Source organism: Panthera uncia, chromosome B1 (assembly GCF_023721935.1).
Source record: "Panthera uncia isolate 11264 chromosome B1, Puncia_PCG_1.0, whole genome shotgun sequence".
NCBI lineage: Eukaryota > Metazoa > Chordata > Mammalia > Carnivora > Felidae > Panthera > Panthera uncia.
In genome coordinates this window covers 165,598,035-165,611,753 of record NC_064811.1, presented here as the reverse complement: position 1 = coordinate 165,611,753, position 13,719 = coordinate 165,598,035, and the positions used below count along the sequence as shown (strand labels likewise).

Sequence of the window (13,719 nt, the reverse complement as noted above, 5' to 3'; positions counted from 1 at the left end):
TTGGCCTGCTAGGCTGGCAAGGGGTTGCCTCTGGATCCTCACAGGCCTGAATGTCTGCTCAGCCCCCAGCCTCTTCAAGCACTTCAGCAGTGGCCAGGAGTGAGCAGGGGTCAGGCCTGCAGCCACGCCCTACCACCCAACATCATTCTGCATTTGGTTCTCACCCCAGCCTGGCCAGCTGAGGGCTAGAAAGGGGCTCACCAGGTACCTCCTCCCAAGGAACACACCCCTCACCAACAGCATTCAGGTGTCTGTGTGTAGTGCTTCCCCCTCAAAACCTGCAGCACATTGGGAGCGAGGGGGCAACCCCTACCACTCCCCGTTATTCAGCAAAGAAAGAACAGCTCCCCTGCCCACCCCAGTGCCCCCCCAATTCCATCACTTGCACTTCTGCCCAGCACAGCTAGGTGAAGGGGGCACTGGGGTGACAGCATGAACCCTCAGCCCTCTTCCTCAAATCAGGCTTGATGAGATCAAACCCAGCTAGTCCCAGGGTTTCTCCCCCTGAACAGCAGCCATAGCTGACCCCTCCTAAGGGGATCCCTGCCACCACCCAGAGCCTCACTCCCAGACAGGGGTTGTGGCCCAAAGTGCCCAGAGAGGGGAAGAGAGACGGGAGACCCTGCCACCTACCTCTTCCCAGACAGTGTCGCCCAGATGCTCTGAGGCCCCAAGACTGGGCTGGGCAGGCACAGGCCCAGATCCCAGCGCTGTCGCTTTTTCTCCAGAGCCAAGGTAATAGGCGTCTCTTCCAGGAACCCAGCCGTGCTTTCCCAGAGCACAAATAGCAGGAAAAACCCGGCTTGGGGTAGGTGGGCGGGTGGGGGGAGCTGGCACAGGAGGGGACCTACCCTCTGAGCCCCCACCCCCTCGTCCCCACCCTGCTTCTCCACAGGCTTGCGCTTGGAGCCTGCGTCTGGCGGTCTGGCGGTCTGGCGGTCTGGCGGGCGGGCCTCTGGCTCCCCCACTGCACCCTCCCCACCTCCAGCTGATAGCGTGTGGCCGGCCTGAGGGTGTGTGTTTGTATGTGTCTGCGCTTCCACCTAGCTCAAAGCTGCAGTTCAATCCGTTTCAAACAAGAGGAGCATTAACCCGGCATCATGACGAAGCAGAATCGGAAGCAGACTCGCGAGCTGTTGGCCTTTTTCCCTTTCCCACACCCCCAACCCTGCAACATTCCATGCTCACACACTTTCGTACACACACACACAGACACACACACAGCCCCTCAAGCCTCCTCATAAACAGAATTTGAGTTGGGGTGGGGGCAGAGGGGGCTCTACTGATAACTGAGAGATGACAATACCTTTTTCTCCCAGCACCTGTATCTCCTTCCTACTCCTTGCCTAAGAGCAGCAACGGAGACCTCTGGGGTCCTGCCTCCCTGGGGTGCTAAAGGGCATAGATTCTCAGCGGTAAGGAGAGGGTAAAGATGCCGGAATTGGTCACTCAAAGAAGGCTTAACCCCTCCTGGTGAGGGACGAATGGGAAGATCTGAAAAACCAGGTCCTCAGCACAAGAGACTGGGTTGGCCCTTAGATTACCAGAATCCCCTGGCAACTGCGAGAAGGACCCCATCTCTCACTGGGGCAGCTTCATCGAAAGGGAATTTCCGGCCAGGTGATGCCCAGGTCCCAGCACAGAACTACAGGATGTGCCCTCCCTGTCTGGGAAAACCTTAACAAGTCCAGGACCCTGTCATTGGCCTGTTGGTTCTCTGTGGGCACAGAGCAGAGCGTGGTTCATCTTTGACCCCTGGGAGGCAGGGGAGGGAACTCAGCCGGCTGGCCCTGGCCGTGGCCCCAGCAGTCTCTCCACCTCACAGCAGACTTGCCTACCTAGGCAGCCCTTGCTGTTGCCCTGGTAACCACTGCCCACAGCCGGTCAGCTGATGGTATGAGCTGTCCTTCGGGAAATCTAGAATCTGGGGAGGGGGCTCTGGGGTATCTGAATGGAAAATCACAGGGGGAGGGTCTTGAGGGGGACAGGTGAGAGTGTGCTCCAGACCTCTTGCTCAAGGAAAAGAGGACAGGAGCGGACAGGTAGGGACAGTAAGGGAGGGATGTCTGGGTTAGTGAAAGATAGAGAAGAATGAATTTCAAAGGATGGGCTCCAGAAAGAATGGAGAAATGAAGAAGGCAGGCAGCTGAGTGACTGAGGATGGGTAGAAGGAATTCAGGCTTAGCTGCTGGGGAGTGGTTAGGGAGAGGGCCCTGTGGAAAGGAATGAGAAAGCCTGGGGGTGAGAAAAGAAACATCTAACCATGAAAAAAAAGGTCAGGACATGATGCAGGAGGGGGTGTACCTTTGATGTGGCAGGAGGGGCTACAGCCTCGGAGGAGGGGGAATCAGGCCTTTCTGGGTAAACTGCCAACCTCAGACAGCCTCTCTGCTTCCCTCCCTTCAAGCCCACCCTTAAGTGCCCTGGCCCTGCTGCCAACCCTCCAGGAGACCAAGCACCAGGTGCTTTTCCACCTCAGCCCTTTAGGGCCCCTGATTTTTCCCACTACCATGGTTCCTGTCCTGCTCCCACTTGCCCCCCACCAGACAACGCCACCCCAGGAGATTTGTCTTCCGGTGCAAGGGTGACCAGAGGTAGGGCTGGAATGAGCTGGTGTGGGGAAGGACAGCTGTGGACAGGGGCCTGGAATGAGGTAGCTCATGAGAAATGGGTAGGAGTCTCTGTGGCCTGGGAGGAAGGGAGCATTCTCGTCTGTGAAACAAGGCCCTTCTCGGATAGAGTGGGGGGAATCCAGGGGAAAGGGCAAGGGGAGGGGGAAGGGAGGGCTCTCCGGTACCTTCAGGGGCCTGGGGCGTGGGGCAGGAGCACGGCAGCTTCCTCGGTGACATACACCTCCATCCCTCGGCGCATCTCCTCTCCGCCTCCCGTTGCCAAGACAACCTGCCGGCTCAGCCGCGGCGGCAGCAGGGAGGGGGGAGGAGGCGGCTGTGACTCCTACTGCCTCTTCAGTGATGGAGGGAGGCGGCCTGAGGTCTGCCTCGGTGCTGAGGTGGGGGTGGGGTAGCTGCAGGGGCCAGGGCTCCCACTGAGTCTCCCCTCCCCATTTCCATAAGGCTCTGGGGTTGGCTCCCAGTATGGCCTCAGGACAGCTCTAATTCAGGGCCATATAGCAGGCCGAACTTGCAAAGGGAGGCAGCACTGGGCAGCATCCTCCATTCCAGAAAGCTTGGTGTGCAGCTGGGAAACAGTGATAGGAACAGGGAGGGATGACCTATGTTAAAGGGTCAGAGGGTGGCTTCCAGCAGGAAGGCTGGGGTGAACACAGGGCTTCGGGCCCAGAAGTCTGCCCCGCATCTGACCTCGGCTATCTCTGAGCATCTCCTCCTCTCATTCCCCTTGACCAAGAGGAGAATCAGAGTCTTCCAATCCTGCAAGGCCCATTCTCACTGCCCCCGACTCTACAGGAATGTCCTTCCACAGGGTGGGAGAGCCACCTTGGGCAGGAACAGTCTGCCACCAGCCAGCCCCGGAACCAAGGGGACTGCAGAGTTAGGGCTCCCTCTGTCGACCTGAGGCGTGGTAGCTGTCAAGGTCATTCCTTACTGAGAGGGATCCTGGTGTGTGTGTGTGTGTGTGTGTGTGTGTGTGTTGGGGCTCACAGGGAGGGCACAGCCAGGCCAGGAGACCCTTCTGTTGCCTGCCTCTGCTGCACCTCCACTTCCTCTATTGCCCTACAGTGAGGCTTGCTCTGTCACCAGTGGCTTCCTCCTGGGAAGGCCCTAGACTCCTCAAGACCAGTAGACCACTCCCCCTCCCAGCGCTTGCCTCTCTCCCCTTCAGGCTGGGATAAGAGGGGAGGCAAAATCTTTCCCCTAGAGCCAGGCAACACTGAACACCAGTGCCTACTGTCCAGGCCCCAGGGTAGGCTTCCTGGGTACCACTTGGCCATACCCAGCTACTAAGGGGACTAGCATACCTTTAAGTTCAGGAGTGCCTTGAGGCCTTGAGGATGGCCCCTTTCGTCCACAACAAGGGCTGGGGCTCCTGCCCCTCTCAGGCAGGCAGTCCCAGGCCCCAGTCAACTAGATCTTGGCTCCTTTCTGCAGCAAGATCACTGGTGCCAGATGTCCCGACTGGACTTCAGCCCTGCCACCAGCCCCCTCACCAAGGCCTGTGCAACAGGCTTCTCTGTACTCTCTCTGTCTCACTCCATTGCCCCTTGCCCCGCCCCATGCACCAGCCTGCTGGGGCTGGGAGGACCAGGGACTCTCCCCCTGTGCTATCTAAACATTAACTCCTGGAGAGGCTAATGAGGGCACCTGGGCACCTAAGGAGAAGGGCAAGGTGATGAAGAACTGGGCCAAAGGAATAAAGGGAAAGATGAGGGCCTAGAAATGACATTTTCTCCAAAGAGTTTAGAAGTCACACACACACCCCACCCCTATGCACTGGACCCTCTGTCTCAGGGACCCCAGAGCCTTAGTTCACAGCATGCTGCCACCAGACCAGTCTCTCTCCCAACCTCCAACCCCACAATTGCATGGTCACTCTCCTTCTCAAAGCCTCTGCCACACAAAACTCTCTATCATGTAACCCAATCATTTCCTGCCACTTCTCCAGGCAAACTTGCAATTTTATCCAAACCCAGGGACTGCTCACCTTCCCCTGAACACTCCTCACATTTTCCTATCTCAAAACCTTTTTTCTTTTCTTTTTAATGTTTATTCATTTATTTATTTTGAGAGGGGAGGGGCAGAGAGAGAGGGAGAGAAAGAGAATTCCAAGCAGACTTTGGGCTGCCAGTGCAGAGCCTGACTCAGGGCCCGAATTCTGGAACCGAACCGTGTGATCATGACTTGAGCTGAAATCAAGAGTCCAACGCTTAACCACTTAACCGACTAAGCCACCCCAGGAGCCCCTCAAAACCTTTTTTCTCATGCTGTTTTCCCTCTTAAAATTTTCCCTTACATATCTTCTCTGCTAACTGAAATCCTGCTCATTCTTAAAGACCATGCAAACTCCAGCCTTTCCCAGTGTCCCAGCCCCACGTACTCTCCCACCCTGGAGAACCCTTCCTGCTTGGCCACAAGCAGAGAACATCCCACTCAGGTGATGAAGACCGGCAAGAACCTAGACTGTAATGCTCACTAGCTGCAACTGTAGATGAGTTAATATCTCTGAATCTAAGCTTGTGCACACATTATATGGGAATACCCCCTGAATAAGGGGTTACATGTAAGCACATCTCCAGAGTTCTGTGCACATTAGTGTCCTTATTTCCAATAGCTCTGGTTTCCTTTTTCCCTCTTTTGGGATGTACCAAATGCCACTTTGCTATCTTAGGTATAAGAGAGATTTCCAAAAGTTCCAAAATTTCCAAAAGTGGGTTTATCCCCCCACCTATATTTCAAGTGTCTTGAGATCTTGACCGGGGATGACATAATATCTTGTCCATATTTTTGGTCAGTTGAAGGGCTAGCACAGTGCTTGTACATTGTAGGGGATAAATAAGTATTTGGATAACTGCTTAGGACCCCTCCCCACCCACGTCCACCTAAGGATGGAGGGTGGAGGCAGGATTCTGGTTCTCATTCTGCCTCCATCTTGAGGGACTGCAGGGCTCAGAGCCAATGACTTCTTTCTGGACCTTCAGTCGATTTAATTCCCTCAACAAATACTTATTCTGTGTAACATACTGCACTGGGTACTATGAGGGAGGCAAAGACCTACTACTTCTACATCTGAGACACTTGCTTTGTAGCACAACCATTACACAAGCACAAATAAGTACAGTTCCAGAAAACTGTGATATAGGCCATAAGGGAAGGGCAAGTCGGCAGTCAGAGACACTTGTGGCACCAGAGACTGCCACTAGCCCCAGAGGGGAGGAAAGTCTATGGAGCAGAGGAGACAGCAGCGTGCAAGCATTCTGGAGAAAGGTGTGCTGGGCAGTGGGAACCTCAGGAACAGAGCCAGGCACAGGGTGCTGGTTGGCTATTAAACCAGAGCTCCTGGAACTCCCCAGAGGGGACTTGTAGGGACAGGGCGGGGAAGGGAGGCTGAGCAGGATTGTACAGGAGTTTTGAAAACCATGCTAAGGAGTCTGCTAGTGATCAGGTAACACTGGCAGAGCTGTGGTTTAGGGTTGGGTAGGGCCAGGGAACAAACTGTGTGATGTCCTGGAGGAGGTGGGGGTGTCAGGAGGCAGAGACATGACTTGGAAAGCTGCTGTAGTAACTGAGACAGACCCCAGCGAGGCCTGGCAGTGGTGCAGTTCCCAAATGTGGGAGAGAAAGCAATGGTGTGCAAGGTGGTGACAGCTGACATGTTGCATTGCTAGGAGAGACTCAGCAGGAAGAACAAGGAGAGAAGAGAAAGGCAGAAATCTTAGGGAATGTTTCTCTAAAGAGGAGCCAGGAAGAGTAGGGTCCCAGTGAGAGAATGAAGAAGGAGGAAAGAGCTTCAAAAAGGTGTGTGTGGGGGGGAGGTCCTTCAAAGAGTCCAGGGATATGAGGCTGAGGACAGCCAGGGCTGAAGCCAAGGAGGTCACTGGCCACTGAAAGTATGAGGGACAGGGCTCAACAGAGTGATTTAAATAGTAGCCTGCTTGTGAGGACTAGAAAGTGAGTGGATGTCCCCCTTTGCTCCATCTGGCTGTTGGAGGACAGCACAGAGGAGGGGAGATCAATATGCAGGCTATTCTTAGCTGGAGGTCTTGGTAATCCTAACCAACACAGGATCTGAGGCACCTGCCGCCTGCCTCCCTCCACTTTGTCACATCCTCCCCGAGATGGATGTGCTCATCTTGCCCTAAGTCTTCCCCCACACTGCCCACCCCCACCCACACACTTGCTTAGAACCTTACGGCACACAGAAGCAGCCAGGGGTAGTCTGTGGTCCTCTGGGAAGTCTTCTCCCCCAACCCCCCTTTCCACATGTTAAATCCCTTGAGACCCCATTATCAGATCTATTCCTTTGGCTTCTTCCTTTTAGCATCTTTGAACTCACCCCCAGACCAGATGGAATCAGCTGGAATAGATTTCACTAGATATGACAAGGCCCCCTAGGTATGGAGCCTGGACTTGGCAGAGGCACTAAAAGGTGTGGGGAGAAGGTTCAGAGAGCCAAACCAGAGACCCAAGACTTGCCAGGCTTGGTGCTTGGGGAAGGGCAAGACACTCAGGGATGGCACAGGCCTCCAGAGCTGCCTTCCTCCCTCACTCCTCCCTGTCTCAGGCCCTCCCCACCAGGTCTCACCTCAAAAAGCAAGAAAGGAAACAGTGAGGGCTTTCTGGAGCCGGCCCCCAGAGGCCGTCTGTGCTGGGGAGGTCAAAGAGAGGGAGGGAGGGGCCGGAGAAAGGCAGAGAAGAAAGCAGAGGCAAGACAAAGGGCCCAGTCCACCTTTGAAGCTGTCTCTAACCCGAGCCAGGGAGGGTGGGGTGGGTCTGAGAGCCGGGCTGGGGGGAGGCAGTCTAGAGTTTTAAAGAATGTCTCAAATTCCTGCGGAAATCAGAGGGATTGTAAGAGCTCCCCCTCCCCAACACACCTCCTTCTCAGCCCCCTGCCCCTGCCCCCCAAGTCCAGACCTCCACACCTGGGGGCCCCAACCCTTTGTCCTCAGGTAATTGCTGGGCGTTGCCTCTGTGTTTAAAATCCCATTGAACTCGCCAGTTATCAGCTGTGCCTCCAGACCACCCTCCCTACACCGCCCCCCTCCCAGAAAACGACCCCCAACACGTCTCCCGCAGTCTTCACCAGGATTAAGGCTCTTTGTGATTAGAAGGGGGGAGAGAAAAAAGCAACCTGGTGCAAAGCAATTATGACAAGCTGGAGGGAGAATGTCTGTCCTGGGGCCTGAGAGACCTCCCTCTTGGCTGTTGCCTTCTAAATTGCCCAGAGCTGGGGGCGTCAGACCTCTCTAGTCCTCACCAAAGGAGAGGCGGGGTGGACCCCTGGCCCCCACCGCCTTGGACGGCTGCTTCACTCACCTCCCATTATGACTAAACCAGGCTCCTCCCCAATTGCCCATTCGGACCTTATTTTTGGGCCATTCTTGGGAGAAGTGGGGAGAAGGGATGTCTCTCATCCTTTTCCCTCTCTCTCCGTAATATTTCCCTCCAACAATTTCCCAGAAAGAAGAGGAAGGAGAAACTGAGGCTGGGCGGGGGGGGGGGGGGGGGCCCCCCTCCGACAACCATCATCCCCCCCAAAAAACCCGAAAAAAAGGAGGGGAGGGAGAGGGGGGGGGGGGGGGGGGGGGGGGGGGGGTCCATCAACGGAAGAGCGGGCTTGCGCTGGGAGACGTGCTGGAAGGGCCTCCCCCTCAACAAGATTACACGCCGGCGAAAAGGAGGAAAGAGGCGTGTTTTATGGCTCTTAGTTCCACTCCCCTAAAGCACACCTGGAGGCGTCTGGGAAAGCCCACCCGAGAAGCTCCGGCTGGGGGTGGGAGCGCCCTCCCCCCTCCCTCCCGCTGCGGCCACCCCTCCCCCCGGGGCCGCGCGGCCCAGCCCGCCGCCTCTAATTGCATCTTCCCCTCAGGTGTGGCCCCCGCCTCCGCCCCCCGCAGGGGCCTGGGGAACAAGGGGACGCATTCTCGCCCTCTCTCCCCCTTCCGCTCGGCTGAGCCCTCCTCCCCCATCCCCCCTCCTCACCGGAAAAAAGCAATCTGGCTACCGGCGAAGAGGCTGCAGAGTCCGCGGGCCGCCCGGGCGCCGCGCCTGCCCGCTCCTCCGCGGGCGCTCGGGCCTGCTGCCCCGGCCCCGGCCGCTCGCCGGCCCCAGGGTTGGGTTTGGTTCGCCCCAACAGGTAGCACGGGACACGCAGTGCCAGCCAGGAAACCGGAGCCCGCGCGGAGGGAGGGGCGCGCCCGCCGGTCCCGGGGCCTGCGCCCGCCCCGGGCCGCCGGCCTCGCGTGGGGCGGAGGTGCGGGGCCTTCCTGGGCCACCCACACCCCGCTTTCCCTCCAGGCGGCACTGCCCGCCGCCCCCCACGCGCGCGCGCGCGCGCTCCCCCTCCACCTGCTGGGCCACGCCCGGGCCGGGGCACTTGGCTTCCACGGCTCCCCCGGGCGCCTCTCCGAGAGGAGACTTTGTTACCAATGCCGTTTGGTAGTGGATCCCTCCACCCCGCCTTTAGATAACCCGTTTGCAGGAAAATGGTTTTATTCTGGGGCTCGAAGTCGGGGATGGGGGTGCAGGCCTGGGTAGTGGAATGTGAAGAATGGCCAACCCTCTTTTTTTTTCTTTTTTCCTGAAATAAACACAAAAGTCCCTTCCTACAGTCTGGCCAGGAGGAAACTGGAGGCTGGGGGCAGACTGAAGAAGATTTGGGGAGAATTTAAAGAGAGCCAGCTCCAGACAGTGTCTGCAAGGCTTTGAACCTGCTGCCCTTTTCGCCTGTTTCAGGGAGCCTGAGTCCAGGGTAACACTACAGTTCCTCTCCTGGGGGTCTGCCATCCCCCCTCCCCCCCGGGGCCTATTCCATTGTTGGGTCTGGGGCAGCTGCCCTGACGCCCAGCCCTGCTATGTGGCAGTCCTGTCCCCTTTCTGGCTTGAGGCTCTGACGCTTGTAGTTCCTCAGGGTCCTTCCTCCTTGGGGGCTCTGACTCCCCTCCCTCCGCCCCAGCCCAGTCTTGGGATTAGGAAGGGAAGGGGATGGGAAGGCTGGTGAGGGGCAGCTGCCCCCAGTGTCCCTGACTACGTCAGGGGCTGTGGCCTCCGAGTACGCTTGGTCCGGCGGGTGGGGGCTGAGCCCACAAACTCAAACTGCTTCTGCCTTTCAGCGTGGTTGGGGAAGGGCAACTGGCCCTGGTAGAGGCGCTTGATGAAGTGAGCCTCTCGCTGGTTCTGGCGGCTGCGGGAAGCCTGGCGGGGCCGACCCTGCCTGGTGAAGGCCATGAACCAGCCCTCGTGCCGGGCATTCTGGAAGGCCGTGTAGTTGTTCTCCAGCACTATCTCTGTGAACACGCAGTCTTTGCTCTTCCCACTGGGCTGCGGGGAGGAGGGAAGGAACAAGAGGAGGCGAGTTTGTCCACCCAACTTTCTGCCTTCCTTGCCTTTGGGGCCTATTTTGTGGGACTGAGGAAGGAATGACAGGAGCCGTGTGCCCAAGGATTTCTGCCTGGTGAGAGGCAGAAGTGGGAGAAAGGAGCAAGCTTTGCTTGGAGTCAGGTCTGAACTTAAATACAGCCTGGTCATTTGGAAGTTGTACACCTTGAGCAAGGTATTTAGCCATGCAGAGCCTGTTTCCCCAGATGTGGCATAAAGATCAAGATTATTATGCAGTTCAGCGCATACCCAGTGGGCACTCTGTACACGAGCACACTCCTCAGTCTGGGCCAATGGTGCTGCTGGGTGGAGGAAAAGGAGGCAACAGTCTTTGATGAAAACAAGGGGCAAATGTTTACAGAATACCAGACTATGTCAGGAGCCACCCCACCACCCATTTGACCCAATAGATAACCTTGACACTATGCCCATTTTTATAGACAAGAAGCCTGAGGCTTAACCAAGGTAAGCAAATAGTTGGTGAGAACAGCCAGAACTGGAAGCCAGGATTGACAAATGTTAAGGGAAGTGGACTTCTCCTACCCAACAGTGCTGGAACTGCCCCTGCAGGGTGGTTACGCTAGCAGGCAGTTAGTGTGCATCTTGCTAGTTGGATCCTGTGGACCCCACTGACCTTGGGGAAACTAGTGGCCTTGTATGAATGTCAACTCTCAACCCTGATCAGCGCTTAAGCCTCAACATAGGGACTGTAATATCATGTAAGTGCTAAAATTCTGACTCCTTGATGTTGGGGAAATACCTCATAAATCAGAGCTGAAGATCCTTATGGGTCAGTAAGGGTCCTCAGAGGGCTTCTTGACCCCACAGGGACTCATTTAAATGGAGAAACCAGAGTGGCCTAGTGTTGGGGTGTGTGCGTAGTCAGTCATGGCTTGGGCTTAGTAGAGGGGAGTAGGGGGTGCTGTGGGGCACACAGTAACATTGATTCCTTCATCCACTCCCCCTCCTTCCAGTTCTCACCTTTCCGATGAGCTTGCCCCTCTTGTTCATACAGATGTATTTCTCGCTCTCAGCACCCTTGATGCGCACACGGCTTCCAAACGTGTCTGTCTCCACTATGAGTTTGGCTATGATGGGGGGAGGGGGAGAAAGACCTCCGTCCATTGGGGTTGCCGGCTCAGGTATGGCAGGAGGCCCCCCAACCAGCCTGACCTCCACACTTGGGTGGGGGGGCACCGAGAGGCCCTACTCCAAGAGGCTTCTCCCTGTTCTCCCACTGTGGCCCCTGCCCTGGCACAGGATCTGGGGATGGACCAGGTTAGGCCAGCCAGCAGTGTGAGTGGCCTCTGGTGAGGGCTGGGTCTCACCAAACTTGTTGCCGTCCTCCGCGGTGGCAGAGATGCGACGCCCGGTGACCTGCACGTGCTTGCCACTGGTCCGGCTGTAGAGCTGGTACTCACGGATCTGCCGCCTGCTCAGCTGGTCAGTCATGGCACCCTGGTCCCTCACGTACTGGTTAAAATTAGGAGACGGGTGATTCTCCCCCTTTGCGGTTACCAAGGGAAAAATAGTGTCAATTTGCTTTGGGTGACACCACCACTGGTCCATCCAAGGGAGAGGGGTGTGGAGGTGAGTGTGAGGGGGCCAGGCCGTTTGTCCTGGGAAGCAGAGGTGCAGGGTGAAGGGTGCATATGGCCATGGTCTTTCCAGGCCAGCGGATGAGCCAGTCATGACCTCTTGGCTCCCCATCTGCCCTGGAGCAGAGAACTGGTGGCTGCACAGGCTTGGGGGACCCTTGGTGATGCAGTGCAGATCTGGAATCATGACTCTGGTTGCTAGACAGAACCTTCACAGTTATGGTACCCAATTCCAATGTCAAAGAGGTGCCCTGGGTGACCCAGCTGATTAGAGACAGAAGTGCTGTCCTGCCTCTAGGACTGGAGCTTGTCCCTTCTCCAGAATGCCAGGGTCTTGGCTCCATTAGCCAGGATAACCAGATTTTTCCTTCATCCTCCCCACTGGCCTTGAAGGATCCTACCCCAGGCACACACACATGCACAGGCATATACATACATGTGCATACAGAAGCTGGTCTGTTAGGCTTACCAGAGAGCATTATGGAGGCTCTAAGACCTTTTGTTTAGGCTCCTGTAATGCCCCTGTAAGCATTTCTCTTCAGCGCTAACTGTGGAATCCTGAGCTCCTGCCCATCTCCCCTGCCTTTCCCTCTGGGTGCTCAGGACCCTCAGAGAACCCTGTCCCCCTTTTGGTCAGTGTTCCTCCCGCCAGTAGGGGTGAGGTGCCTCCTTGGCAAGGGAGATGGAGGCTGCAGCAGCGAGAGGAGCTATCAGTGGTGGCCCAGGCTCTCCTGAGAGCCGCCTGCCTGTGTCACAATGTAACAGAGGCTCGTGGCCAGTAGGGGCAATACTGTTGCCTGCCCGCTAACCAGGTTCTACCCATGCATGGTGCAAAGCCAGGACGATTACCTTCTTCTGGCCTGTCTCACCTATCTGCAACACTGAGTGGGAGAAAAACAGACCCCTTCCTGTCCTCTGTCTCCAGGAAGGTGCAAACCAGATGACATTTCTCAGCTGCTGGTGACAGCCTCAACCCTAGGCTAAAATGTTTCTCTCCCCACCCATATCCTACTGGCCTGTGCTGGAACAGACTTTTGTACCCCAGATCCCTAAGGCCACCTTTATCCCAGGCCCCGTAGAAACCACCTAGACAGACCTCGACCCAGATCAGCATCTGTTAGGGGCCATTCTCTGGTAGAGGGAGGAGCAGGAAGGATCAGCTTTGAGGAAGGGGGCGGTGAGGGAGCGGCTACAGGCTGACCCTGTAACCTGCTCAGGGTTAACCCTTCATGTGTGTCACTGCTCATTTCCGACTCCAGCTAGGCCACAGGCCAGGAGCGCCACAAGGAGCACCCCCCCCCCCATTGCCTATGAGAGCAGGGTCTGGAAACTCAAAGCAGCAAAGTGCACCCTGCACCCCACCCCAGAAAAACCTGAGGCCAGCATTTGGGGTGAGGGCCTCCCTTCCTGCCAGGGGGTGGGGTCTGGCTGGGCCAGGACCCTCGGTGGGGTCCAGCCTATCCCCAGCCCCCATCTCCTGGCCCAGGTTCAGGCCCTCCGCCCCTCTTGGCGGGCAGCCTCCTTCTGGCTGTCTGTTCCAGGTCAGGAGCAGAGAGGCCCCCCTGAAGCCCCCTCCTCTCCTTGTCCCCCTTCAGGCCCTGCACAAAAGCAGCCCCACGCCCCCCCCACAGCCCACAACCCACAAGTCGCTCTCCCCGCGGGACCTGGCCTGTCCCTTTCATGTTCCCGCTGCGGGGGGACCTCCCCTTCCACTGCTGCAGACAGCTGCTTGTCAGACGGCCCCTCAAGCATGGCTATGGTCCGGCCTGCCGGCCCCCCCTCCAAGGGGGGCGAGGGGGCACTTCAAGGGGGAAAGGACAGCTTTGCCACCTTCCCTGAGTCCTGAATGGGGCCTCAGCCAGGCCATAAACGCCCCGGCCAGCCTCACCATTGTGCTAATTCCCCTTCCAGAACAGGTTGGGCCCACCCCCAGCCCCCTCCCGGCCAGGCTGGGGGCTTTCTTCTTGCTCTCCCTGGATGTGTGAAGCAAAAGGCCTGGAACGGGGGGCTAGAGCAAAAGGGGGAAGGAAAAGGGGGGGGAGTTGTCTCTCTCTCTCTCCCACCCCCCCACTGCTTCAAAGGCAGCCCCTTTCCCTCTCCCAGAGAAAAGG

General features: G+C 57.1%; 2 protein-coding genes across 3 annotated transcripts in view; both read right to left on the bottom strand.

The window, feature by feature from the left end:
- Nucleotides 1-8,943, bottom strand: part of DMTN (dematin actin binding protein) — a 28,195-nt gene extending 19,252 nt beyond the window's left edge. Inside the window, exon 1 of one of the 2 annotated variants that reach the window (XM_049631514.1) lies at nucleotides 8,616-8,943. The gene's annotated coding sequence lies outside the window, so the exon portion shown is untranslated. Of the gene's footprint in view, nucleotides 1-633; nucleotides 929-8,615 lie in introns of those variants that run through there. The other variant, XM_049631515.1, reaches the window with a different exon arrangement.
- Nucleotides 8,944-9,136: 193 nt separating this feature from the next.
- FGF17 (fibroblast growth factor 17) lies at nucleotides 9,137-12,410 on the bottom strand. Its single transcript, XM_049631513.1, has 4 exons — nucleotides 12,078-12,410; nucleotides 11,339-11,516; nucleotides 10,992-11,098; nucleotides 9,137-9,953 (listed from the first exon to the last, which is right to left on the bottom strand). Exons 2-4 carry the CDS (start codon nucleotides 11,460-11,462, stop codon nucleotides 9,660-9,662), a joined length of 525 nt encoding a protein of 174 aa, XP_049487470.1. The 5' UTR covers nucleotides 11,463-11,516; nucleotides 12,078-12,410; the 3' UTR covers nucleotides 9,137-9,659.
- Nucleotides 12,411-13,719: the final 1,309 nt, after the last annotated feature.